The following is a 26,148-nucleotide window of genomic DNA, read 5'->3' on the forward strand; positions in this document are numbered from 1 at the left end:
GATATTTATCAGTTGCAATACAAGCTCACAGCCGCGTGTCGCTGACCACACGGCCAACTTGCCCGGTATAAGATATTATAACAGGGTAGATCATCAAAATGAATCCTTATGAAAAGAGTAGTACATTTAATTGACTATTTTAACTTAGCAATTCTACTGTAAAGTCACATGTTTTCAAATATTAACTATGGCGGGCATTAATTGACATGATTAATCATTGTTATTTTCTATAAATAATTCCAAATGGATAGAAGTCACATAGTATTTCTGACAGTGGTATTCCTTATATATATATTTGATTGAATCACATAAGGTCACACGATAAATTTATAATACATTTGAGAATCTAGTTTATTATTTACGTTATATAATTGATCTTGATTGGAGATTAGCTCAATATAGGATGGTTGACATTACGATTTTAAATGAATATTAGCACATGTTTGTTTTAAAAATAAGAATCTTATCTTTATCCTTAAGCTTAAATTCAGTGATACTTCGGAGATAGACACAATATATAGTATCTGTCCTAAGAAGAGAAGAACTAAAATACTGACACAAAATAATGTGCATAAATAAGAATAACAACTTAATTTAACCCTAAAAATTTCCCATGCAAGTTTGCATTTATTATTATTATTATTATTATTATTATTATTATTATTATTATTTGTGGATGGACCCAATGGATCATGCAAAGCTATAACGATTCTGTTTTCTGAGTTGCCACACAGCTCTCATCCTTTCTCCGTGGATCTTTTTTTTTCTTCTGTCCACTTGCTTCAGTTCTCTTTTTCACTTCGTTCTCTGGTTACACTTTCCATCCATTAATTCTTTTCCTATAGAGGTTTCTGTCCGCGGTGTCAGTTGAGTTCATCTGGGCTTTTTCCAGATCTTTCTTCACTTCCAGTACCCATGGAATATTTTTTAGATGTTCTATGTAGGTGAGAATTTTGTGTGTCAGTCCACTTGCCGGCAGTCTGTGGACGTGCCCATAAAATTTTAAGACTTCTTTTGCAGATGTCTGCTGCAATGTTGGAAAGCTCTTCTGTCACTTGGCATGACCTCAGTCTATAACCATCTTCTGTTTTTCAGGGGCCGAGAATTTTCCTCAGGATTCTTCTTTGTTCTTTTAAAATGTTTTCTAGATCACCTTTTCCGTTTAGTATAATGGTCTAGCTGGCATATATTATGTATAAATGAAATACTAGTTCATTTCAATGCTAATACATTGTAAAATACGCAACAGATCTAACTGTGATCAATGACAATGATTCAAGCAATCAAAGCAGATTTAATTAATTAATTTCATAATTTCAATTCATTGATTTTATTTCTTTATCCATTATATTTTTCTGAATAAATGATAATAGTTACGACATACGAGGTGTTATCCATAGCTTCAAAAACAATAAGGCAAATTAGGATGAAAGTGTTTGCTAATTAATATTCCTGCGTTATAACGATACGTCAGATGAAGACGTCCATCATGTTTAGATGGCAAGTGATATATTTATCAGCGTGTCAACATTGCCTTGAATCCCACGTAAAACAAAAATATGCATAGATTACCCTGAGATGATAGTTAGCTGGAGTTTCTTTTACATGACCCATCCTGGACACAGGAAGGGCACAGTATGTAGATACATCACAGAAAGTTTACAAAGAAGGGCATTAACACACACATAGCAAGAGCTCACGAGTCACTATCTCAGGACTCACCCTTTGTAGATAATGAACAGTTACACATCAATTTAGGAATTCCTCAGGCATCTCAAATTCTTCATCCAAGTTTACCAGCAAGCCTCACTGTGGATGTCATTACTCAAAACACACATCAGCAGAGCTTATCCTGATATTCACCGTCAAATTTTAGTTTCTAGAAATGGACAGGTCTTTGATCCCTCTCAAAATTTCAAAACAATCGCTCACAAAACTAACCCTCATGCTAACACGGAAACTAAAGGTGTTAACGCTTTTCCACATGAATTTAAGCAGAAAATGATGCCGTGGCGAAGCAGATTTTTAAATAATTTGACAGATGAGCAATTTAACCATGAGATTAACATCTGGTGAGAGTTCTTGGCTTCAGCGATTGATTTACTCCCTGGCCCCAAAACATCCATCAGGAAAAGTAAACAAACCACGGACAATCAACAGGCAATACAAACAGACAACCAAGCTTGAATGGGCAACAAAACAGGACCGAATAAAACACACGAAAGATACAAACATCAGCTTACCCAGTTCCAATGAATTTAAAATACATCTAATAGCCTTTCTGCACTGATGGTAAAATATTCCATCTGTTCACGAAGGTATATACTCTATTCCACTTTGACTCTATCTTATGTGAGAACTGTTTAATTTTCATTTAGATAGGCAGATTTTTGTTTGTCATAATTAGAGCAGGGATGTTAAGGAAAAGTCATATTTGTTTCTTTGTCTCTATTTTCCAACATGATTGGATTTTGGTGCAAATCAGATGATTACTGTCACAATTAAGTGATTTTTATTTGTCATATAAATGCATATTTTGGCTATTTTTTGTCGTAAGGTCATATTTTGAGCTATTTTCGTAGAAACGTCATATTTCGGCGGTTTGGCGACAGCTGTAGCTGTGCAAAATCATTGTGAACTTTCCGAATGAGAACTAGTATTCACAAAACTGCTTTTCCATATCACATCTGTAATTAATACAAGTGGATACTCTGCCCCTTCTATCAAGATTGTGGAGGAATTGTTTTCCTGCTGTTTGTCAAAGTCTGGCATATATTAAGTCGAACTTTGAAATTATATTGAAAGCAATTACTCATTTAGAAGCTGCTAGCTTAGAAATTTATGCAAGTATTGAAATTGTGAGAAGTGTTGAACTTTCAGCACAACAAGCACATGGAATAGTTGGCGTCACTGTGAAATGGAAACTTGCTTAATGTGCTTAATCGAAGTGACGCTTTTCGATGCGTGTGCAAGATAAATAATGTTCTTAGAGGAGAAGGCACCAGTACGTTTCAAGATGAGTGCATACTCGACAGCCGTGATTTAATATTATTTAAATATGCACCAATAACGTCTTGTGACGTAGAAAGGAGCTTCTCTTCTTACAAGAATGTGTTAAGTGATAATCGGAGGTCTTTCATGCCTGATGCTTTGAAGATGAATATTGTCATACATTTCAATACCACCCACGGAGAAGAATGAAAAAGTTCCGTGAGTTTGCACTATTTGCCATGTCGCCATACCATAATGTATCGAAAGACATTAATTCATTTTGTGGTGTTCAATTTAAACTTTAACGCATTTGAGTAATATTAATGTAGCCACTGATGCTTTCACGGCTATAATATTAATGTAATCTGGGCTTAAACGTTCCAAAATATTTTTTAAAAAAATAGACTGATTTCTAGTTTTCTCATATTTTAAACCACCAATAAAGGGTGCAAACATGTTTTGACTTTTAAAATATTGTGTGATCTGATAATCTTAGTAAAGTTAGTAGTTTATAGGTATGTATTCAAAAATGTTTGATAAGTAAATCGAGGAACATAGACTGTGAATGACTCCTGAACATGATATTCAGAAAATTAATATGAAAGTAAGAATAAAGAATTTGGTTAAGAAATATATTTTTTTTTTTTTGCTAGGGGCTTTACGTCGCACCGACACAGATAGGTCTTATGGCGACGATAAAATATGTATCAAAGGAACTGCCATTTCGATTTATAACTTATTTTAAAAATGGCCATATTTAGATTAATCTTTTTTGGGTCATATTTGTAATTTTTATGTCATATTTCATTGCTTTTGAGGTCATATTTGTTTGCTTATTTGGGCTATTTTTAGGTCTTAAACATCTGAGCCCTAGTTATAATAATACAATATACCAGAATTAAACATGTAATGTGGTTGCGCTCATTTTTACTGCACATTATAGGCCTCCGGGCCGGATAATGAGGGAATCTCAAGATAAGAATTCTGCCAAGGAGGGTGGAAATGAATGTACATTCATGTAACATAAATATCTTTATCATTTTGAGAAGTTATATTGACACAAGTGTGATAAATGGATATAACTTGAAAGCAATATTATTCTCTCACCCCTGGGTAAATAATGCAAGTGTCGAGCTTGAATTATTATTATTATTATTATTATTATTATTATTATTATTATTTTACGATTATGATTATTATTATGACTTCTAAAGTATGGCTATAAAGTGTTTCCATCCATATAGTATTAATATTATTATTTACGTAGTTGAATGATAGCATTGTGAGGTTATGTCATGAAACATTTGCTGTATATAGACATTTACATGAGTTCAGTTAATATAAGCACCTGTAATTAATAGTATATAATTTATTATCACCTGTATATATGATGTGTAATCTGCTACAGTATTGTGTAACACATTGTAATATCCAGAATGGCACTAGGTAAGACGAGATGATTGTAGAATATTCTGTACATTATAACTATGTTGTTATACACTCAAGAACTTACTAGAAGGTATTTTGTAACATATCATCATTGCCGAGACAAAACCTCCTATGTGATAATATGGTTTGGAGATATACTGACACGCAGCACATACATTGTGAAGAGCGAGAATGCCTTGACAATATGCACATGATATTGCACCTTAGATGACAGAACCTCACCAGCCAAAGTTCTAAGCTAAAATTATTTCACATAGGAGGTTTTGTCCTGGCAGGGACGATATCTTTCTAAAAGCTTGGCCAGGCACATATATAAGGATGTGGTCTTGATGCTGGAGATGAGTTGTTGCTTAGCTGGAGTTATGGTTTAACAGGAGTATACTTGTGGCCTCGTGCTGTGTTTGGGCAGACATGCGTGTGAACAGTCAGCAGTCAATTTTTTTTAAGGTTGCAATCTCCATGTGGCATGTGCTTAGTGATAGGCATTTGTTAAAAATGGTGGTGTGTTGATGTTTCCGATGCGAGTGTTTCGTTTGTGATAGCAGTTAGGTTATATGCGTGTTTAATGTGCAATGTGTAGATAAATAGTTCCAAATACGTAAGTGTACCAACTGACAGCTTTTTGTGTGCACCTTTGTGGATACATCAATATTTATAAAACATCACAAGCTGTTTCTTAGAGGTTAAATTTTGCTGACAAAAACTGCAGCTTCAAATAACGAAGTAGACTAGACACGGCCTTCATGAGATCGCTCGCATCGCGTGTTTGAACAAGGTACATAAATTGCATCTCAATTTGCTTAAGATGGTGCTTAGCAGTATCATTGCACATCATATCAATTATCATTAATTACAATCTTCCAAGTACATGATCATATCAGATCAAGCACTTCTAAACCGTGACTAATATTAAATAATAAAGATGGATGAAGTAAACAATAGGCAAGCCATTAAAAAAAAGAGGAGTATTAAAAGCCGGTCTCTGCTGCATAAAAACTTTCGTCAACACAGAGTTAGATGACTCACAACCTACTTTAATACAGGCAAAATTAAATAGACTGCGATCGTTAAATGAACAATTCCAATAAGTCCAGTCCACTTCGGAACTAAATGATGATGTGGAAGATGCGCAGCATGATACGTATCGAGAGGAATTCAAAGACTTATATGACGTATTAGAAGCCAGGCAAACGTCAATCAGTCTTGAAAATTATAATGATGCTTACTCCCTGACATCAAATAGCATCAACCACAAAAGAAACATTAGGCTCCCTAAAATTAACCTGCCAGCTTCGACAGTGATCTAACGACATGTTAGGGATACTTTTGAAATTCTTGTTGTAAACGAAGATTTATCAAACATTGAAAGATTCCATTACCTTCTCATGTCTCTGAAAGGTGAAGCTAAGGATATAATAAAGAATATAAGTATTTCAGATTCAAATTTCACAGTAGCCTACGATTTACTAAAAGGCAGATATCACTGTCCCAAACTTATTGCTTCAGAACATATTAAACAACTATAACAGTCACCAGTAAACCAAGAACTGCCGAATCATAGCTTCGTTCATTAATAAACATATTCCAGAGTAATTTAGAAGCACTTAAGGCATTGAATGTTCAGCCCAGTATTCAAGACTTAATCCTAATCGAACTACTATTGAAAGAAAGGTGAGGTTTGAGTTCAAAAATAAATTTGCAAATCAGGATCAGTTTCAACGACCTTATTAAATTTTTGGAAAAGAAATGACTAACCTTGCAGTTATGCTTGTTAGTATCAAACCTTAATCATCTTCATGTTTTGGAACACAGAAAACAACCAACACCCCAAGATGTACCCAATGATGACATAAATCTTATGTATCCATCAGTAGTTAATGTTGTATTTGTAATGGCATATACAAACTCTACACATGTTCAGAATTTCTACAGAAAGACATCAGTGACAGATTTATATCACAAAAGATAACAACTTATGCAGCAACTGTCTCAATTCATCACATACTGTAAATGGAAATCTTCATCCAAGACAAGTTGTAAACAATGCAAAAAGCGGCATCACATCTTGTTACATGATGGTAGGAGAAATTCCTCAAACCCACAGGTAACTAACAAGTCATCAGAAACACATGCACAACTCGAAACAACCCACCAACAATCTAGCTACCGCTCTATGAAACTTCAACCCAGGGTTCATGCACAGCTCTTGTTAAGATCAAAGACTCCAGTGGAAGACTTCATACAGTTCGAGCCATCCTTGACAATGGCTCCCAGAGCAACTTTGTTTCAGAGAAGACTGTTCAGCAACTTCACTTGAAAAGGCATAAACACCACACAATGTTGCAATCCTTCAGAGATCTCTCTTCGTATTCTGATCAGCAGTAAACCTAGAAGTCTACTCTACTGTAAATGACTACAGTTTCAATATTTACTGCGTCGTGCTCCCAAAAATAACGGGCAATGTAGCTGTTTCATACATACATTATGAAAATTGGAACTTACCTAAGAATATTCCTCTAGCAAATCCAAGTTTTTATATACCTCAGGGTACTGATCTGCTTATTGGAGCATCTGTTTTAATGTGACTCCTGAAAATGGAACGAAAGGATTGTTCAGGTGATTATCCAGTGCTGCAAAACACACAACTCGACTGGATCCTCAGCGACAGTTACAATCAACTAACATCCCAAGAGGAATTGTAGCAATGTCAATCACTTTTTCTTCACAGTGACCTCACCCTAGGTCAAATACAGAAAGTTTGGCAACTTTACGAAGTAAACCATACAGTTTATTCTTCCCGTGAGAAGGAAATGTAAATAACATTTTCAAGAACATACCAAAAGGTATGAATCTGGAAGATATGTAGTAAGTCTTCCCCTGAAGAAAGACCATGAAAACTTGGTAAAACAAGAGAAATGGCTATTCAATGCTTCTATCTAATGGAAAGAAGACTTCGGCAAAATGAGGACTTGCATAAGAGATACACGGACTTCATGCGAGAATATGAAATGCTTGGACACATGAAAAAGGTTGATCAGATGAACACTCATGATGATATCTACTACATGCCACATCATCCTGTATTCAAGCAAACAAGCACGACAAGAACTCAAGTTGTACTTGATGCCTCAGCAAAACCGTTAATGGGTCTAGCATAAATGATATACTTCTTATAGGTCCCACAATACAAGAAGAAAATCTTAAGATTTCACACTAAACCAATAGCATTCACGGCGGATATAGAGAAAATATACCAGCAAATAAAGATTGCTCCACAACATCAGCATTTTCAACATATATAATGGCAAGAAAATCCACAAGAGTCACTTAAGGCATACACCCTCACGACAGTTGCTTATGGAAGCTCATCCGCACCATTTCTAGCAACAAGATGCCTGCAGCAACTCTCCATCGATGAAGGAGAATGCTTTCTTAGAGCATCCGCTATTCTCAAAAGATATTTTTACGTAGATGACTGCTTGTCCAATGCAGACTCAATTCAAGAAGCTCAGATAATAAGAACGAAGATTCAAGATCTCCAGAGATGTGGAGGACTCGCTCTTCGAAAATGGTGGACAAACAGTCGGGACCTATTTAAATCCATTCCAGCTCATCTGCAGGAAAATCAACATGAACTCAATGATGATAACAGCGACATGGTAAAAACTCTAGGCCTAATATGGCAACCTTCCAATGATGAATTCCAAGTTGTTAGTGATCCCATTCCATGCCACTGGTTAAAAACTAAGGTCAAAAGAGATCATTTCTATCTGAAATAACAGCAATTTTTGACCCCTTAGGTTTGTTAGCTCCCACTGTAATTCTTTACAAGATCTTCATGGAATGTTTTTGGCAGGAAAAGGTAGGCTGGGAAGACCCACTGACCACACAACTTATGCAAGACTGGAAGGATCTCTCTAGCCAGCTTCAACACATCAAAGAGATCAAAAGTACCTCATTTAGTTCTGATTGATGGGATCGTAAAGAACATTCAAATTCATGGATTCTGTGATGCATCAGAAAGGTGCTTGTGTCTACATCAGATCCACCAACCACGACGGGAAGACTGCTGTTAAGCTTCTTTGTGCTAAATCAAGGTTAGCCCCTCTAAAGCAAATAACACTGCCTCGTCTAGAACTCTGCGGCACTGTGCTCTTAACTCAGCTCGTGAGGAAAACCCTCAGCAGCTTATCTCTCGATACCACCAATATCAACATGTGGACAGATTCCATGCTGGTATTAGCGTGGCTTTCTGCCTGCCCGACTAGATGGAAGACCTTTGTCACAAACTGCGTAGCAGAGGTATAGGACACTATTCCTGCAAGAATGTGGCATCATGTATCCTCTCGATCCAATCCCGCAGAACTGGTTTCACAAAGACAAGAACCAACATCTCTCGTTAGTAAAAACCTTTGGTGGTATGGACCTCATTGGTTAAAACAAGAACCCACTGCACGCCTTCAGACAGGAAATTCCACAATGGTCAAGAACTTACCTGAACAAAGAACTTGCACAACACTCACAGTCATCGTTCACGAAGATCATTTCATTATAAAATTCTCAAGATTACTCAATCTACAATGTGTAATTAGATACTGTATGCGATTCATATCGAATTGCCACAAGAAGCCATCACATTGCAACTTTGATCCATTATCAGCCAAGGAACTTGACAAAGCCTTGAAAAAAAAAATGCATCAAGATAACTCTGGAACTTACGTATGCCGAAGAAATATCAGAATTAAGGAAGAATAATGAAGCGAGTTCTACGAGTAACATGAAGAACCTGAATCTGATACTTGCAAGTTGCTTTACGTCGCACCGACACAGAGAGGTCTTATGGCGACGATGGGGCAGGAAAGGGCTAGAAGTGGGAAGGAAGTGGCCATTTCATTCCTGGTGTGGAAATGGGAAACTGCGAAAAACCATCTTCAGGGCTGCAGACAGTGGGGCTCGATCCACTATCTCCCGAATACTTAAGCAACTGCATCTTAATCCGATACTTGATCATGACAACTGCATTTGTATAAGAGGAAGACTTTACAATGTACCACTATCCTACGAATCTAAACATCCAATTATATTGCAAGCTCATCATCATTTGACAAAATTGATAATAATAGCTGAACATAAACGTCTTTTACATGCCAGTCCTCAACTTCTAGTAACATCACTACGTCAAAGATTCTAGATCGCAACAATAAGGCAAATTGTTAGGAAGTGCATCCACTCATGTTTCATCTGCAAGAAACTAGGTGCAACAGCTTATGGGTTAATTTACCCAAGGAGCATATTATGCCTTCTCGTCCCTTTACAAACGTGGGTCTGGATTTTGCTGGTCCCATTCGAACAAAAACTGGCAACAAGCGCAGCAAGATCACATCCAAATCATACATTGCATTGTTCATTTGCTTAGCAACAAAGGCTCCACAGCTTGAACTAGTGTCAGATCTTACCACCAGTGCGTTTTTAGCAGTCTTACGATGTTTTATATCCCGTAGAGGACATCCTTGAAACATTTATAGTGACAATGGCACAAATTTCGTTGGAGCAAATCGTGAAATTCAAAGATTCATCAAAGATCGCAAACTGAGGCAAGAATTAATGAAGACTACAACATCAATGGGACTAACATGGCATATTGCCCTTTCCGTGCCCCACTTCAGAGGAGTATGGGAAGCAGCTGTAAAATCCGTCAAAAACCACTTCAGAAGAGTAATGGGCTCTATTTCATTCACTTCTGAAGAACTGACTACCCTGCTGATGCAAACTGAAGTTTGCCTGAACTCACGACCACTGATCAAAATTAACGATAACCTTTCAGACATCTCCTTACCTCACACCTGCTCATTTTCTAATTGGTAAGCCCATCACATCCTTACCTGAGTTTGATGTCATATCAACTCCTATTAGCATACTCTCCAGATGGCAATACATCCAGAAAATGAATCAACACTTCTGGGAAAGATGGTCAAACGAATACTTGAATACACTGCAACAATGCCACAAATGGAATAACGGACATCCAAATTTCTGCCCAGGCGATGTTGTTCTCATCCAGGATGACAACTTAGCCCCGCTCTGTTGGAGATGTGGAGTCGCTGAAGCAGTTCGTCTTGGTGCCGACGACCTGGTGCGTGTGGCGACTGTGCGATGCAGTTCTGGTGTGCTGAAGAGACCTATCCATAAACTGTGTATCCTTCCAATTGAGAAGTGATATCCATGCTAGTGCACTACAAGATAACATCCAGAAGAACCTCTGGACAAGGTATCTAACAGTGAACTCTTTCATGAATAAAGGCAGAAGCATTACTGTCTGTTAATAATAATAATGTTACTTGCTGTACGTCCCTATATTTATGGTTTTCGGAGATGCCGATGTGCCGGAATTTAGTCCCGCATGAGTTATTTTACATGCTAGTGAATCTACCGACACGAGGCTGACGTATTTGAGCATCTTCAAATACCACCGGACTGAGCCAGGATCGAACCTGCCAAGTTGGTGTCAGAAGGCCAGCGCCCTCAACCGTCTGAACCCCTCAACCCGGTATTACTGTCTGATGTTATAGTATCAACTATCATAATTATGTAATATTGTATATATTGATTCATTTAAGTTAAAGAAATCACTGTGTATACTTACCCACGCAAGATTTTTTTAAAAGGCCAAATGTTCACAAATGTATATACTCTATTCCACTTTGACTCTATCTTGTGTGAGAATTGTTAACTTTCATTTAGATAAACAGATTTTTTTTGTTATAATAATATAATGTACCCGAGTCAAAAACACGTAATGTGGTTACGCTCATTTTCACCGCACACCATCATTTCTCTGAAATTCTTGAGCAACCTAATGACATGATTCGATCCAAATACCCATCCTGTACAAGTGATATTGATAGGGAACAAATTGACATTTTATTTAATGACACTATAAGCCCAGATGAAATGAACTTTGCTGTTAATCATATAGCCGTTGGCACATCACCCGGCCCAGACCACGTCCTCGTCAGAGTTATTAAAGAGAGTATTGCAGTTGATATAATATCTCGTATTGCCACATGTATGTTGAAAACTAGGGTTGTATCTTCCATCTTCAAAAAGGCCAAGACAGTTCTAATCCAGAAAGGTGGAGATACACTCAATATTAAGAACTGGAGATTATCACAATCTATTCAGTGATAAGAATAATAACTGAGTGGGTCCTTGACAGGCATCTCCGTGAACATGTTGCCCCAAACCCCAATCAACGAGGATTTACTAACTCCTCTGGAACGCATGTCAACATTGCGACACTCAACTCTCTTCTCTGTGAAGCCTAAAACAAACATGCCAATCTGACTATTATATTCTTAGATATACAGGAAGCCTTTGACAACATTGGTCATGCTCATTTAAATGAGACACTAAAGTCGTTACCCATTCCAACCAAACTTGCAAATTTAATCATGAATCTGCAAACAGGAACGCTCGCACAAATTCAGACGCAGGGAAGCAAAACAAGACCTCTCTTGATAACTAGGGGAGTTATGCAAAGTTCTCCTTTGTCACCAATCCTGTTTAATCTCGCCTTCAATCATATTCTGGATGACCTTAGCGAAACGTCAGTATCTACCCAATATGGCTTTCAATTAAGTCCAGATCATGAAGCCTTAACAGTACTAAGTTTTGCTGATGATGTACTTATTATTGGAAAAGATTTTTGAGTCAGCTTTATTACTTGCTTAACATCAATATTGGAAAATGTAAAGGAATATGCATCAAACATGGTCACCTATCAGAAGAAAAACTATTTACAGCAGATGAAAAACAGAAACCATGTCTGAAGAAAGGAGAATGAAATTACTTTCCAGTCCATCGAGGTCCTAAATAAAAATGAAATTTCTTACGTTAACATCCTAAATAAGCTCAAAACCACCCTGGAGCTCCTCATTTCTTCACCACTTTTGCATTCCGATAAATTTGTACTACTCATAAACACGTCAATCTGCCCCAGTTTGGTACACAAATTACAGACAATACCACCACAAAAGATTCCAGTCAAATTTAAAATTATGCTGATATTATGGTTAGGGGAGCATTAAAGGAATTTTTGCAACTTCCCGTGGATGTCACGAATGAATGATACACGCTGAAATGAAATTTAAAGGTCTGAGTTTATTTTGTGCACCATGGGAAATATATCTGCAACATATTAATGCATGCAAAATTTTTAAATCTTCCAATAACATTCTTTTACACTCAACAAGAAACTTATGTCAGAAGTCAGTATGAGCCCCACCGCATTGAATGTACGAGAAACAGAATCTATTCAAGACAAAAGGCATGATTTTGTCGATACAAAGAAAGTTTGACTCAAACTGAGAAGAAGAGCTTTTGACAACTGGAGCAAGAAAGAGCATAAAGACAAAGGAGACGTCTTATTTAAACGGTATACCCCAACAAATACATGGATTCGAGATCATAAACGATTGTCTTGCAATGAACGGCATGAGGCAATAAAAATGAATGCCAATGTCTCTGCTGTGCGTACAGTACCTGGCAGACCCCAGGGCAGCAGTTTCTGTCGGCGTTGCCACAGAGTTCAAACTCTCCTACATGTCCTGGGAGTCTGTCCACATGGTGATTTACTACGCACCTCAAGTCATAATGTAGCCAGATCAATGATAGCTAACGCTTTGAGAGGACAAGGTTATAATGTCTATGAAGAAGTACACTGTCTCTCCAACAGAGGAAGCAACCGACGCATTGACATGATTGTTTTTAAGCCATCCTGTTCTGAAGGTTTCATCACTGATCCAACAATTTGATTTGAGACCAACGAAAACCAGCCAGAAAAGGTTGATGTGAAAAAAAAAAGAAGAATTGATAAAGAAACGGTGGACTTCTATAAGCAAAAGTACAAGTTCCCATCCATCTCTGTAATTGGCTTGATGTTTGGTGCTTCAGGAACCATACCTAAATATTTTGTCAACTTTGGGTTGAATATATATTTCATCAATAACATCACCATTACTACTCTCAAGAAGTCCATCATGATCTTCAAGAACCATGCTTGCGGACCTCAGATAAATGTCTGACGTGCCTCACTCTTTTGCCTACACATAACCTCATACTATCTGTATCTGCTTTATCTGTATCCATTATTGCTGTTAAGGTACTCTTTGTCCTTGGGCAACCTGCAGCTGTTGCAGGAAGATTGTATAATAAATAAAATAATTCCTCTTTATACTTACACACTAAATTTACTTATGGCAACATTTATCCATACAATCATGGTCTAGCTGCCTTTCCTTCAGTCAAGATGCTTCCAAGTTTTAAGATTATTTTGGTTTCCTTTTGAAATATGTTGATTCAGATATTAGATTATGCTCTCTGCGAAGTTCAGCAAGTCTTTCGCCATTCTTGTTTGTAAATTTATGTGGAGCCTATTTTCCAACGATATCTATACCCCCCCGCCCCCTTGTAATTGGGGAATAAAATCTCCTAATAAAATTTTAACATTACTTTTATTCATTTTGTTGTGGTTTCAGACCACAGAGAGACTGTCAGGATCAGATTTTCAGTATGCGCCAGGTAATTGAAAAATGCTACGAGAGGAATAGGCAGTTGTGTTTATGTTTCGTAGATCTAGAGAAAGCATATGACAGTGTACCGAGGGAAAAGATGTTCACTATACTGGGGGACTATGGAATTAAAGGTAGATTATTAAAATCGATCAAAGGCGTTTATGTTGACAATTGGGCTTCAGTGAGAATTGATGGTAGAATGAGTTCTTGGTTCAGGGTACTTACAGGGATTAGACAAGGCTGTTATCTTTCACCTTTGCTGTTCGTAGTTTACATGGATCATATGCTGAAAGGTATAAAATGGCAGGGAGGGATTCAGTTAGGTGGAAATGTAGTAAGCAGTTTGGCCTATGCTGACGACTTGGTCTTAATGGCAGACTGTGCCGAAAGCCTGCAGTCTAATATCTTGGAACTTGAAAATAGGTGCAATGAGTATGGTATGAAAATTAGCCTCTTGAAGACTAAATTGATGTCAGTAGGTAAGAAATTCAACAGAATTGAATGTCAGATTGGAGATACAAAGCTAAAACAGGTCGATAATTTGAAGTATTTAGGTTGTGTGTTCTCCCAGGATGGTAATATAGTAAGTGAGACTGAATCAAGGTGTAGTAAAGCTAATGCAGTGAGCTCGCAGTTGCGATCAGCGGTATTCTGTAAGAAGGAAGTCAGCTCCAGACAAAATTATCTTTACATCGGTATGTTTTCAGACCAACTTTGCTTTACGGGAGCGAAAGCTGGGTGGATTCAGGCTATCTTACTCATAAGTTAGAAGTAACAGACATGAAAGTAGCAAGAATGATTGCTGGTACAAACAGGTGGGAACAATGGCAGGAGGGTACTCAGAATGATGAGATAAAGGCTAATTTAGGAATGAACTCGATGGATGAAGCTGTACGCATAAACCGGCTTTGGTGGTGGGGTCATGTGAGGCGAATGGAGGAGGATAGGTTACCTAGGAGAATAATGGACTCTGCTATGGAGGGTAAGAGAAGTAGAGGGAGACCAAGACGACGATGGTTAGACTCGGTTTCTAACGATTTAAAGATAAGAGGTATAGAACTAATTGAGGCCACAACACTAGTTGCAAATCGAGGATTGTGGCGACGTTTAGTAAATTCACAGAGGCTTGTAGACTGAACGCTGAAAGGCATAACAGTCTATAATCATAATGTATGTAGGTTTATTAGTTGTTCAAGGATATCCCAAAATTTATCCACGTATTTCCTTGTTTGTGTTAGAAAATTTTGTTTATTAGTATGCGCACCGATATTTATCATCATATAAATTGTTTTAACCCATTCCGGTCTGGGACTGAATATCCCTAACAAACGCTCTGGACTGGACATTTTTAAGGATTTAAAAAATATATATCTCTGTACCTACAGGAGATATTTGCATGATTCTTTTTTTCTTTGTGCTTGTTTAAGCATCTAGTTTAGAAAAATGTTTGTTTCATGTCAGCTATCACTTGAGATTTTAAAATTGTTTATATGCAGTATTATATCATGTTCTGCGAATTAAAAAAAAGAGTCTGTTAGAATTACCCTATTTTGATAATGTAAAATCACACTGCAATTACAAAATAACAATAATGGAAATGATATAAAAAATAATTGCTCAATAATAACAACAAAAACAACAACAACAATAATAATAATAACAATATAATAACAACAACAATAAAAAGATGGGAGCCCTTATGAAATTTTAATTTATATATTTTTATGTGACGACAGTGGCAGGGAAGGCGATGTTAGCAAAGATACTCAGAGTGAAGATGATCTTGAAGGTATGTAATTATAATTTTATGCACAAATGGAAATATTACTGACATCCGAATATGAATTCGAAACAGCATCTTGTATTTCATTATGACTGGAATTTGTTTTACAGCCTACCACAAGTTACCATGTTTCATTGTACCATATGTATATATCTTAATAGTAATATTATATTAGAATAAGGCATTCTTGTTAAGTTAGTTTTAATAATGTTTACGTACAATCGCTATTAAGCAGGTTCACCAACAGCTGATGATGACCTTTTTACAGGTCGAAACCGGTACTGTTTCAATGTAGATAACTTTAAACATTTGTAATAAAGTATTGATTAGGTGGAAATCTCATTCTTCATACTTGCACGTTTCATATTTGCGTGAATTTGTAAGAATATCTACATATTAGGAAAGTCTCCTGTTTTATTTCTAGATATGAGGGATAACGATTACATAATATCAATAATATCACTTTCATAAAGCACTTGTTTGCCACAAGAAGCCATGTTTTAGAGCTCATTGAGTGACATCTACTAATGCACACTCATAGATAATATCATAAATTCTCTGATTTACACAGATAATACTGCCATCTGCTGAAATACGCTCGTAACTAATACATCAAGAAACACGACGTAGCTGCCAGAATGAGTGCACAGCTCATTCTCAATTTTTACTGAATTGTCTATTTTTACTACGGGCTATGCTCACAGTTAGACCGGAAGAACCTATTATTTTTAAATTCACTATAAATAATATAATAATACTTGTTTTACATACCACTAATTACTTTTATGGCTTTTGGAAATGCCGAGGTGCCAGAATTTTGTCCCTCAGGAGTTGTTTTATGAGCTGATAAATATACCAATATGAAGCCAACATATTTGAGCACCTTCAAATACCACTAGACTGAGTCGGGATCAAGTCTCCCAATTCAATAGGCACCACCTAAGCTACTCAGCCTGGCAAACAGTGAAATCACTCGACAGCTAACCTATGCGGTGTTCAGATCAAGCTCACAACGTTGGATACTTACATACATGGTCATCACCCGCTCCAGAGTCTCCTTCAGCTTCTTCCTCTTGTCTTTGAGGACCTTCTCGTTGAGTGGCGGAGGCTGCAGCACGTTGTATTCTGAAAGGGTGGATTTAGGTTGACGGAAGTGATACACACTGACAGTGGACAACTCACAGTTTTTCCCCTATTCTAACAGAATGGTTCAATGAGATTGTTTCCATTACCCAGCTCCATCAGAGAGAGGAGAATCAGGCAAGCATTCAGTTAATTAGAGGGCTCACTCTTTACAGATCTTCAGTCTGGACATCAAAAGAATAGAATAAGGTGGTTACTGTTTTACAAGGAAGTACAATAGAATGAGAAGAAAACTGGATGAACACAAGATGATATGGATTTTGATTCCTATAGGGAACTTGAAATAACAAGCATGCTTTTTAAGTATGACAGCTGCAGAACTTTGGTTGTCGTTTAAGAGCATCCACACTCAGTACATACATCTGTAGACTAGCCACAAACGCTATTACGGAAGCATTTGACCGTATTTGCATTTTTGTGTGAACTGAAAATGCCTCTGACAATTAACGGTTCCGCCGAGTGTGAAGTACGCACTGCGATTCCTTTTTTTTTTTTTTTTTGCGAAAGACGTGAAAGCTGCTGAAATTCATCGGCGGATTAATGATGTGTAATGTGTGTTCACTATGAGTGAAGGAAAGGGTTAGAGCATTTAAAGAAGGCCATACTAATGTCCATGACGAGTAGCGTGGTGGGCGACCGTCTGTCATTACTGAAGACTCGTGACTACCACTTGTTGCTGCACTTGAAAAAGCATTCAGGAGGTCAGCGTCACGACAATGATGATGTAAAAATGACTGTGCTGCAGTGGTTGGCACATCAGGCGGCAGATTTCTATGAGAATGGAATTCAGAAGCTGCTTTCATGATATGACAAGTACCTCAATAGGCTTGGAACTTTGCTGAAAAGTAGTTTACGGTACAGGTTACATGTAAAAATAGAATTATTTTTAAAATGTCATTAATTTTTTTCTATATCAAAGTGGTACTTACTTAAAAAACATGCCTCGTATTTGTCCTGAATGAGTAAATTCATAATTCCAATCCCTATGGAAATCGAAATCTATATCATCTAATGGCCTAGCAGGTATCAATTTTTGTAAAGGAGACCAAGTCTCTCATAGTGCACTGGCACTGTCTGTGACTCGAAGTAGCCTGGGCAATGGCCTCCTCCACATGCACTAGCCCTGAGTCTTGGAAGGTGTGCTAGTTAAAAATTGATGAGCCCAAATTGGCACAATGGAGCAAAATGCTGGCAACCAAGAATGAGTTTAATTTATAATTTCCAATAACGGACCAATAATACTGGAATTGTGAACATGGGAAGGACGGAAAAAATAAAATATATATATATTGCAGAAGATACGGAACACAGACGATGCATGTTGCTTTCTCTTTTCAAAGTTGATCTGACGTATGTCTGACAGCACTTCAGTAGGCAAAAAGATATAGTTTTCATTCTGAATGCACTGATCTCATTTCTACAACATCAGCAAATATTTACTTCGAATAATGATGGAAATACCTTTATAATTGTTGCAATTCTTCATGTAGCTTTGGTTCTAGACTGCTTTCGTCCAATTAGTAGGTAACTCATCCAAATCCAACCATAAAACTTTGGAAAATAAAGAGAATAATTAAACAGCAAAAAGTAAAATTTTTACATCTGAATATCCTTTTAACAGATCAAGATCATACTCTTCAATCAAACCTTCTCCTATCGCGTAAGGTCTCGTCATACTCTTTCCTTCATTTAGATTCTATTATCTTCTTTTGAGTTGCATTTTGTTTCCTAAAGGGTAGGGGGGGGGGGGGGGGAGATAAACCTTGTGGCACATAGTGCGATTTTTGCCATCGGCTTGCCAAGACAACTATTGCACAGCCAAATAGCCTGCAGATGTTGGAGTGCCATATTCCTCGGTTTGTGACCCAGGCCTGCTACCTCACATATCAGACAGGTCCTCACAGTTGGTCTCACAAGGCTGAACAGACCCCACTCCAGCCCACAGTCAAAAATTAAAATCCGTGGACATGATTGGAATTGAAGCCAAAGCCTCTGGATATAAGGGGGCGCGCTAAACCCTATACCATGAGGCTAGTACTTAAAGCAAGCACAAATTCAAAAATATCACACATACAGTAGAACTCCAATTATTTTGATCAATTTTCATGGCAGCGCAATGACATTACTGTAAAAGTTCCTGACTGTAATAACTGTGATGTAGATGAGTGTTAGTGTGACTCAAAGGATCAAGGATTTTAAGTTTTAGGTGGCAATGAAACTGAACTGATTTCAACCAAAACGGTACATGTTACAAAATCATGTTTTTGAGAAAAACAAATAAAACTGTTTTATAAGTAACATGAAGTTTTCTAAAGGTTTTATGCTACACTGCCTCAGAGAGGGTGCCCCTGAAAGTCAGTTGTTATTAAAAAATATTGATTTTGTTATTTTGGTTCTATGCAAGAGGACAGTAGAAATTTACTGCTGTCCCCTTTCTGGACTGAACTGAAGTTTCATAATCACTGCAATCTTATTTTGTACTCTTTGAAAAGCTGTAAAATTAATGTGGAACTGAAAACAGTGTTTATTTGAGAGGTTACTGCTACAAGTCAATGATAAAGAGAAAATTAGAACAAACTGAAAGATACCAGAGAACCTCTGAAAGTTTTATGCATGAGGGAAGGCTGCTATAATATGCAACTTTACATAAAATTATGTTTATGAGTGCTTATTATAACATAAAATCAGCACCAATTTTCTTCATTACTGTTAAAGAATAATCTGATTTACATAACAATGAATCTTTTGGTTACTGCTTAGAACAGGGCCTCTCAAACGCCCAAAATCTCACGTGTGCAGACAGCGGCGCAGAGGTCCTGCACAGTGCATCAGCCCCGCTCAGCTCGGACCAACGCTTCGTCTCTGGGCTACTCGGCTAAGCTCGGATTTGGAGCGCTACGGAGCAAGTGAGGAAGAGGGAGACAGGGGGAGCGAGCAAGACAGGCGTGGGGAAAGAGAGAGACAGCACCGTGCACAATGCATGCACCCTGAGAGGCCCTGGCTTAGAATATAAAGGCAGTATGAATGTGTATGTTGTGCAAACATACAAGGGCAGATTAAATATAAATGGGATTTTAAAAAAATGTATTGCATCAACCAAAAGAATACACATATAGAGATCGCTTTTCTACATAGTGTCCTGCCTTCAATACACATTTTCTGCATTGGATTGGCAAGTTTTTTATACCGACCTGATAGAAAGAAGAGGGACTTGTGCAGAGCCACTTGCGCACAAACTCTTCTACACTTGCATCATCATCGAACCGCTGTCCTCCTACAGTAGATCTTATTTGAGTACTCCAACAAATGGTAGTCACAGGGCGATAAATCTGGACTGTACAGAGGGTGTTCAGGAGGTGTCTGGTGAATTTCCTCCAGTTTTACCGCATTAAAGAGGCAGTATATGGCCTTGCATTCTCATGGAAAAGAATGAACAATTTTCTGAAAAGGAGTTCATCTTGGTTGATGGTTTGAACACTTCCGTAACTTATTCCTATGGCTAAAACAATTTGCAAATTTTTTTTTAATTTGCCGATCTTCACCAATAATGTCACGAATGGCAACAATGTGGTCTGTAGCGATGCTTTTCCGCGGTCTCCTTTCACAAATTATTTAGCCCACTCATGCACTGGAGTCTGCAAAAGTGTTTGTTCCCCACACTGTGCGTGGAACCGTCTCAACATTTCTGAAGGTTTGGTTTGCAAGAAATTTGATAGCGATGCGTTGCGCAACAGACGTGTGCACCTCTTGCTCACTTATGGCGTACTGAAGCAACCCAACTGTCCACCATCGTTCGTGCACGAAGACCCCTTCTCCAGACACCCCCACCAATACCCTGGGAAAGCCCCGTCTCAGAATTATTACTAACAGCAGCAATACATTTGAATTGCTGTTTATATTTCATCTGCCTTCGTAGAATGGTATAACAGAAAACCCTTAAGATTGCCTAATCTCCATCACTTTCGTCACCTCTATTCTCGTTGCGAAGGTCAGCTGCTTCACTGACTGTTGTGGGCTACCTGTAGGTTCATCACAGGTGTACCGAAGCACATAGTCTTTAAGCTTCATTAGATCTGTTAACATTTGGGGTCTTATTGAAACCCAACCTGCTGAAGAGGCTTTATCTTGAGGTAGAGGAGGAATAGTAGTTTGTGTAGCAAGCATGAATATGTGTCCCAAAGTCTCTCCATCGATTGTGCTGACCGCAACATTTCCCTTTTATCATGGCTGTAAGCATTTATAACTGGAAACTTCTAATTTTTCCCTCTGCCCGCGTGGAACTCCTGGGTGGAACAATTCTTGAGTTTTCTTATATTTTTTTAGGCCACCACATTTTAAAGGACGAAATGTCTTCAACACGTACCTCCTAGATGTATCAATCCTTTGTTGCTTCCACTGTTTGGATGGATAAGTTATTTGGCAGGAATGTTTTCTGTTGGTCATAGAGGCTGTTTTCATGAAGCTTGTATTGAACACAAATTAATAACAGCTTTTTTCAGTGCCCTATGTACCACACAAGTATCCTTTCTACACTCAAACTTAATTTGAGTAGTCCAAGTCCCCCACTTCCCAGTAGCTCAACTGCAGCCAAAATATCACATGTACCCTTTCTATTCTAACTGATTCGATTACAAGTGTTACAGAAGAATCTCGGGTAGGTGACAGGCTTCAGATTATTATGCATATTGTATATATGGTGTAGAGGTCTCTTAGTATTGAATATTTTGTGTTTTTCTCCTGTTAGAGCATAATTTAAAACTATTTTGCATCATGAGTTCAGATATCAACTTGTGTGGGGCAATATTGGGAAAAGAAAGGTATATGAGGTTGCTAATTACCATCACTCATTTTAGGCTATTGTTATGATGGGGTCGCCACTCCCAAAGGTATTTCAGAGCTACTGCCCAGCAATTATTCAGGCTGCCCCTTACATGAGGAACAGACGCCCTTGCAGCCGATCCTAACAAAGGAAATGAATAGTGTACTCATACTATTCCCAACGTTCTGAAGTCCACCTTTTCCACTGCAGATTCCGATCTAGAGAAGGCATGCAATAGTGTTGTTAAAGAAAAGGTGTTGGAAACCCTGGACAGTAAAGGATGTGGGAGGCAATCAAAGGAACTAGTGAAAGCAATGTATAAGAATTGTTCCAGTAGTGCCCAGAGTCCAGTGGGGAGAACAGATTGGTTTAGAAACCAAACTGGGCAAAGACAGGGAAGTGTATTGTCTCCACTTATGTTTGTTTATAATGGTTTTGGATGAAATTCTAAAGAAAGAAAAAACTGCAAGATATTGAGGGGATATGCAAATATAGTGACATAGTGATCTGGGGAGTCAACAATACAGAAGTGCAAATCCAACTAGAAGCTTTAAATGACAATATTGAGAAATATGGTATGAAAATCAGTGTGGAGAAGAGAAAATCAGTGGTGATGACAAGAGGAGAAAGAGAAGGAAAAGGAATCATTAGTATCAGGGAGCAAAACGTTGAGGTTGTTGAATACTTCAAATATTTGGGAATTGAAATAATGCAAGATACAAGTTTGGATAAGGAGATCAGCAGAAGGATACAAATGGTAAATACGTTCTACCAGAATGTAAGGAACTTGGTATGGAACAGAAAAGTTCCTATGAAATGTAGAGATAATGTACAAGCTGTACTATATCCCTATATCAACGTATGCATCAGAGACATGGATTTGGCAGCAAGGAATGAGAGTAAAATTCAGGCCAGTGAGATGAAGTTCCTGAGGAATATGGTAGGGAAGACAAGGAGAGACAGAGTAAGAAATATTGAGATCAAAAAAGAGATAGGGGTAGAAAAACTGAGTGACAGGATGAAGAAGAATAAATTGAGATGGTTTGGACATGTTATGAGGATGGAGGGGGGAGGGATACCACAACAAGTGTTGGAGGCTAAGATAGAAGGGAAGAGGGCAAGAGGGAGGTACAGAGCAAGATGCACTCTGTCAAAAACAGTATAAGAAAAAGAAGACTGGACTGGAATACAATTACTGAAGAGGAATGGTGGAAGGAGAGGTAACGGTGGAGAAGTGCCATCAACACCCCGACCTGGCAGGAGCTGGACAAGGGGAAATGAAAATGATGATGAAGAGAGTTTGGTTGTACTGAGACAGGTTGAGGTCCATAATAATTTAATGGACTGTGCTGTTTCTAGTTAACTTATAATGCCTACGGAGAAGAGAACTGTTAAGGAGGTACTGAAAGCATACGTATGCAAGATAATTGGACTCGGAATACAGTTGCTTCAAGAAATAAGATACTGGTATGAGAGAGAGAGAGAGAGAGAGAGAGAGAGAGAAAGACACACACACACTTCTATATATATATGTATGTGTGTATTTATTCAGGATCAAACTCCATTTTGCAACCCCCAGTAGTGTGTGTTGGGAGGTTACTCACCAACCAGCAACTGAGGGGTCATATATTTTGGTAAAGATTATGAGGAAGTTGTGGAGGTAGCATATGTAAAAAAAAAAAAAAAAAAAAAAGTAAGTAAATTAATTAATTAACTGTAACATGTACTGGTCCTGTGAAATTGTCAGATTAGGATGTAAATAAGGAAGACCTGGTAAATAATGGAATGTATGCCACAAAACTATGACCTGAGTAATTTCCATCTGATTTACTGGTCTACCGAAATAGTGTGTGATGTTGGCAGTTAAAAGAAAGTCTTTGAAGGCAATCATCTTTGCAGCTATTCTATGCAGCTGTGGAAACTGGTGCAAAGATTTTTTAAAAAACTTGTAAAACCCTGCCAGGCTAATACTAGTAGTATTATTGAATCTGTTTTTCAAGGCCAATAAAAGCAAGCCCATATATTTAGACCGATGCTTTCACGGCCTGGAATTGAGCTTTCAATCTTGTGCAGTGTCAAAAAAAAAGGTGGAATTCTCAATAGAGAAGTCTTACTCCTGACCAGATGAGATTTTCTTCTGGAGAAGCGGAGCAAAGTTCTCGGCAAAACACAAAGAATTCCACCTTGTTTTCAGACATGGCAAAAGCCCAGAAGCTTATTATCACGTCTACAAGCTTGTATAATTTTATGAGATTGCTGACATCACCGTCGCAGCAACGGCGCTTCAATTTTTATGTGGAATCCAATCCACAGGGACGCGACTTTTTGTTTCAAAGACCCCTTCTGCATTTGGAATTTGAACTGCAGCCACCTTGGTGAGAAGTGAGTGACTATACCACTCGGCTATCAAACCCCTCTGTAAAGAAATGGACCACATGAACTTGAAACTCCTTTTCAATAGTCTCAATGTCTTCAAACTTAGAATCACATTTATCGTAAATGTCAATCAGTGCTGGAATTCAGTCATTAAATGATTTACTGTTCCAGTAATAACTGTTGTTAACATAAAGAAGTGTGCCGTGTCTTCTCACAAACGATGAATTCATTTATGTTGAACGCCTACAATTTACTAATCTTATCAATAATTAATTGTCTCTTGCCTCTGAAGACAGATGTCCAGGAAGATCGACAAGAAGGTAAGAAGGTAAGTCAGGCTACCAATGTAGGATCGCTAAGTTCTGTGTCAAGTTTCCTTTCATGTCAAGAAGTGGCACTTTCCTTTGTAACATCCTACCAAAGTTCTGCAAGCAGGCTGCAGAGTGACAGAGAACAGCTCCATGTTCAGCACCAAATTCTCTTTAAGTTTTCCTGAAATTACCTGTGAGTGACGCCTTGTGTACTTCAAGTTTTAATAAAATTCACCAATGTTTTCATCACACCACTGGCATTTTCCATTTTCCAGCACAGCAACTGTCCACGAACGAGATACTAATTTCAATGGGATCACAGCTGCTGGAATTACAAACTCTTTTCCGCTCGAAAGCAACATACCCAGATCAGTGGCTTCACATTTCTGGGGCGCCATCCATTGCCACAGACACCAGGTGATCCTAGTGCAGTCAACGGCATTCGCAGATCCCATCACAGCCTGGAAAAATACCCCCCTCCCCCTCAGTAGTCTCTTTTACTGAGCAAGTTAGCCATGAGTTTAGAGTTGCGTAGCTGTAAGCTTCTATTCGGGAGATGGTGGTGAATATGGTTTTCTATGGTTTCCCATTATCACACCAGGCAAATGCTGGGGCTGTGCCTTAATTAATTGTGATGTTAAACCCTTAGGAAAGTAGTGTCTTTTTGGGTTGGACTGCACAGTGCCAAAGGATAAGCTATGAGAAGTGATGCAGCTCTCAAACAACCAGTGCCATTTCTCTGATGCGGTGAGTAACAATAGCATATGAAAGTAGAAAATGGAACGGCTGTTGTACTGTAATTAAGTACGACACAACCCTTCTGTTGCCTGAGCCATATATTCTTTGATGAATTCCCCATCTGTGAATAACTTCCTGGGAGTTGTAACCTTAACCCTTGAACCGATAGTTGAAATAGCTCTAACCGGTGGGTGTGCACCACACACACACATTCGCGGTACCTGATGTATGTCTCTGACAGATGTATTATTGAGAGAATATGCACATGTAATACACTGAAACATTCAGCATGAACTGGACTATTTGAAAAAAAGGTTTTCATCTACCCTCAATGTAATATTTTTTAAAATTTTCTGCCCCTGTAAATGCCCCTCAAAAATTAAAAAAAATATTCAATAAAAAGTATGGTAGTTGATAGAGCTCTAACCGGTGGGTGTTCACCACCTACCTCAGGTGGCACAACACTTATCCATTCTGCTGCAGTAGGCCTGGAATTTACAGATGCATTTAATTCTATTACAATATCTTCATCATTTAAATCCAAAAATGTAGCCGTCGTGTGTGCATAACATGGAGTAAATAATGAAAGAAAGTCACAAGAAAATCAACACGTGTCTCAAAGCTGTATAAAATGCGACCTTCATTTGCTTCAAAGATCATCATCATCTTCATTTCCCATTTCTAGCTTCCTGGGTTGGGTTGTGAATCACGGACCTCCATCACTGCCTGTCTCTCCACCACTCTTCTCCTTTTTTAAGTACATCTTCTTTGTTTTCCTCCCCTCTTCTCTATGCATTCCCACACTGAATCTGTCCACCTCTTTCGGAGGGGTCTTCCCCGTGGTCTCTTTCCTGTCAACTTTTCTGAAAAAGCTTTTCTTTTTTTTCTTTTTTTTTTTTTTTTTGGCACTCTCTCTTCTCTCATTCTCAATCATATGCCCATAGCACTTTAGCTTTGTTGTTTCTA

The 26,148-nt window shown here is 38.0% G+C and overlaps 1 protein-coding gene across 2 annotated transcripts in view; it reads right to left on the reverse strand.

Annotated features, from left to right (window-relative positions):
• Window positions 1-26,148, reverse strand: part of LOC136857407 (WW domain-binding protein 11) — a 97,716-nt gene that overhangs the window by 55,316 nt on the left and 16,252 nt on the right. Inside the window, exons 2-3 of one of the 2 annotated variants that reach the window (XM_067136057.2) lie at window positions 18,400-18,489; window positions 16,823-16,920 (exon numbers count right to left, since the gene is read on the reverse strand). In XM_067136057.2, coding sequence (XP_066992158.1) covers window positions 16,823-16,920; window positions 18,400-18,424 — 123 coding nt within the window. In that variant the 5' untranslated portion in view covers window positions 18,425-18,489. The remainder of the gene's footprint in view (window positions 1-16,822; window positions 16,921-18,399; window positions 18,490-26,148) is intronic. The other variant, XM_067136056.2, reaches the window with a different exon arrangement.

This window comes from Anabrus simplex, chromosome 1, assembly GCF_040414725.1.
Source record: "Anabrus simplex isolate iqAnaSimp1 chromosome 1, ASM4041472v1, whole genome shotgun sequence".
NCBI classification, from domain to species: Eukaryota; Metazoa; Arthropoda; class Insecta; order Orthoptera; family Tettigoniidae; genus Anabrus; species Anabrus simplex.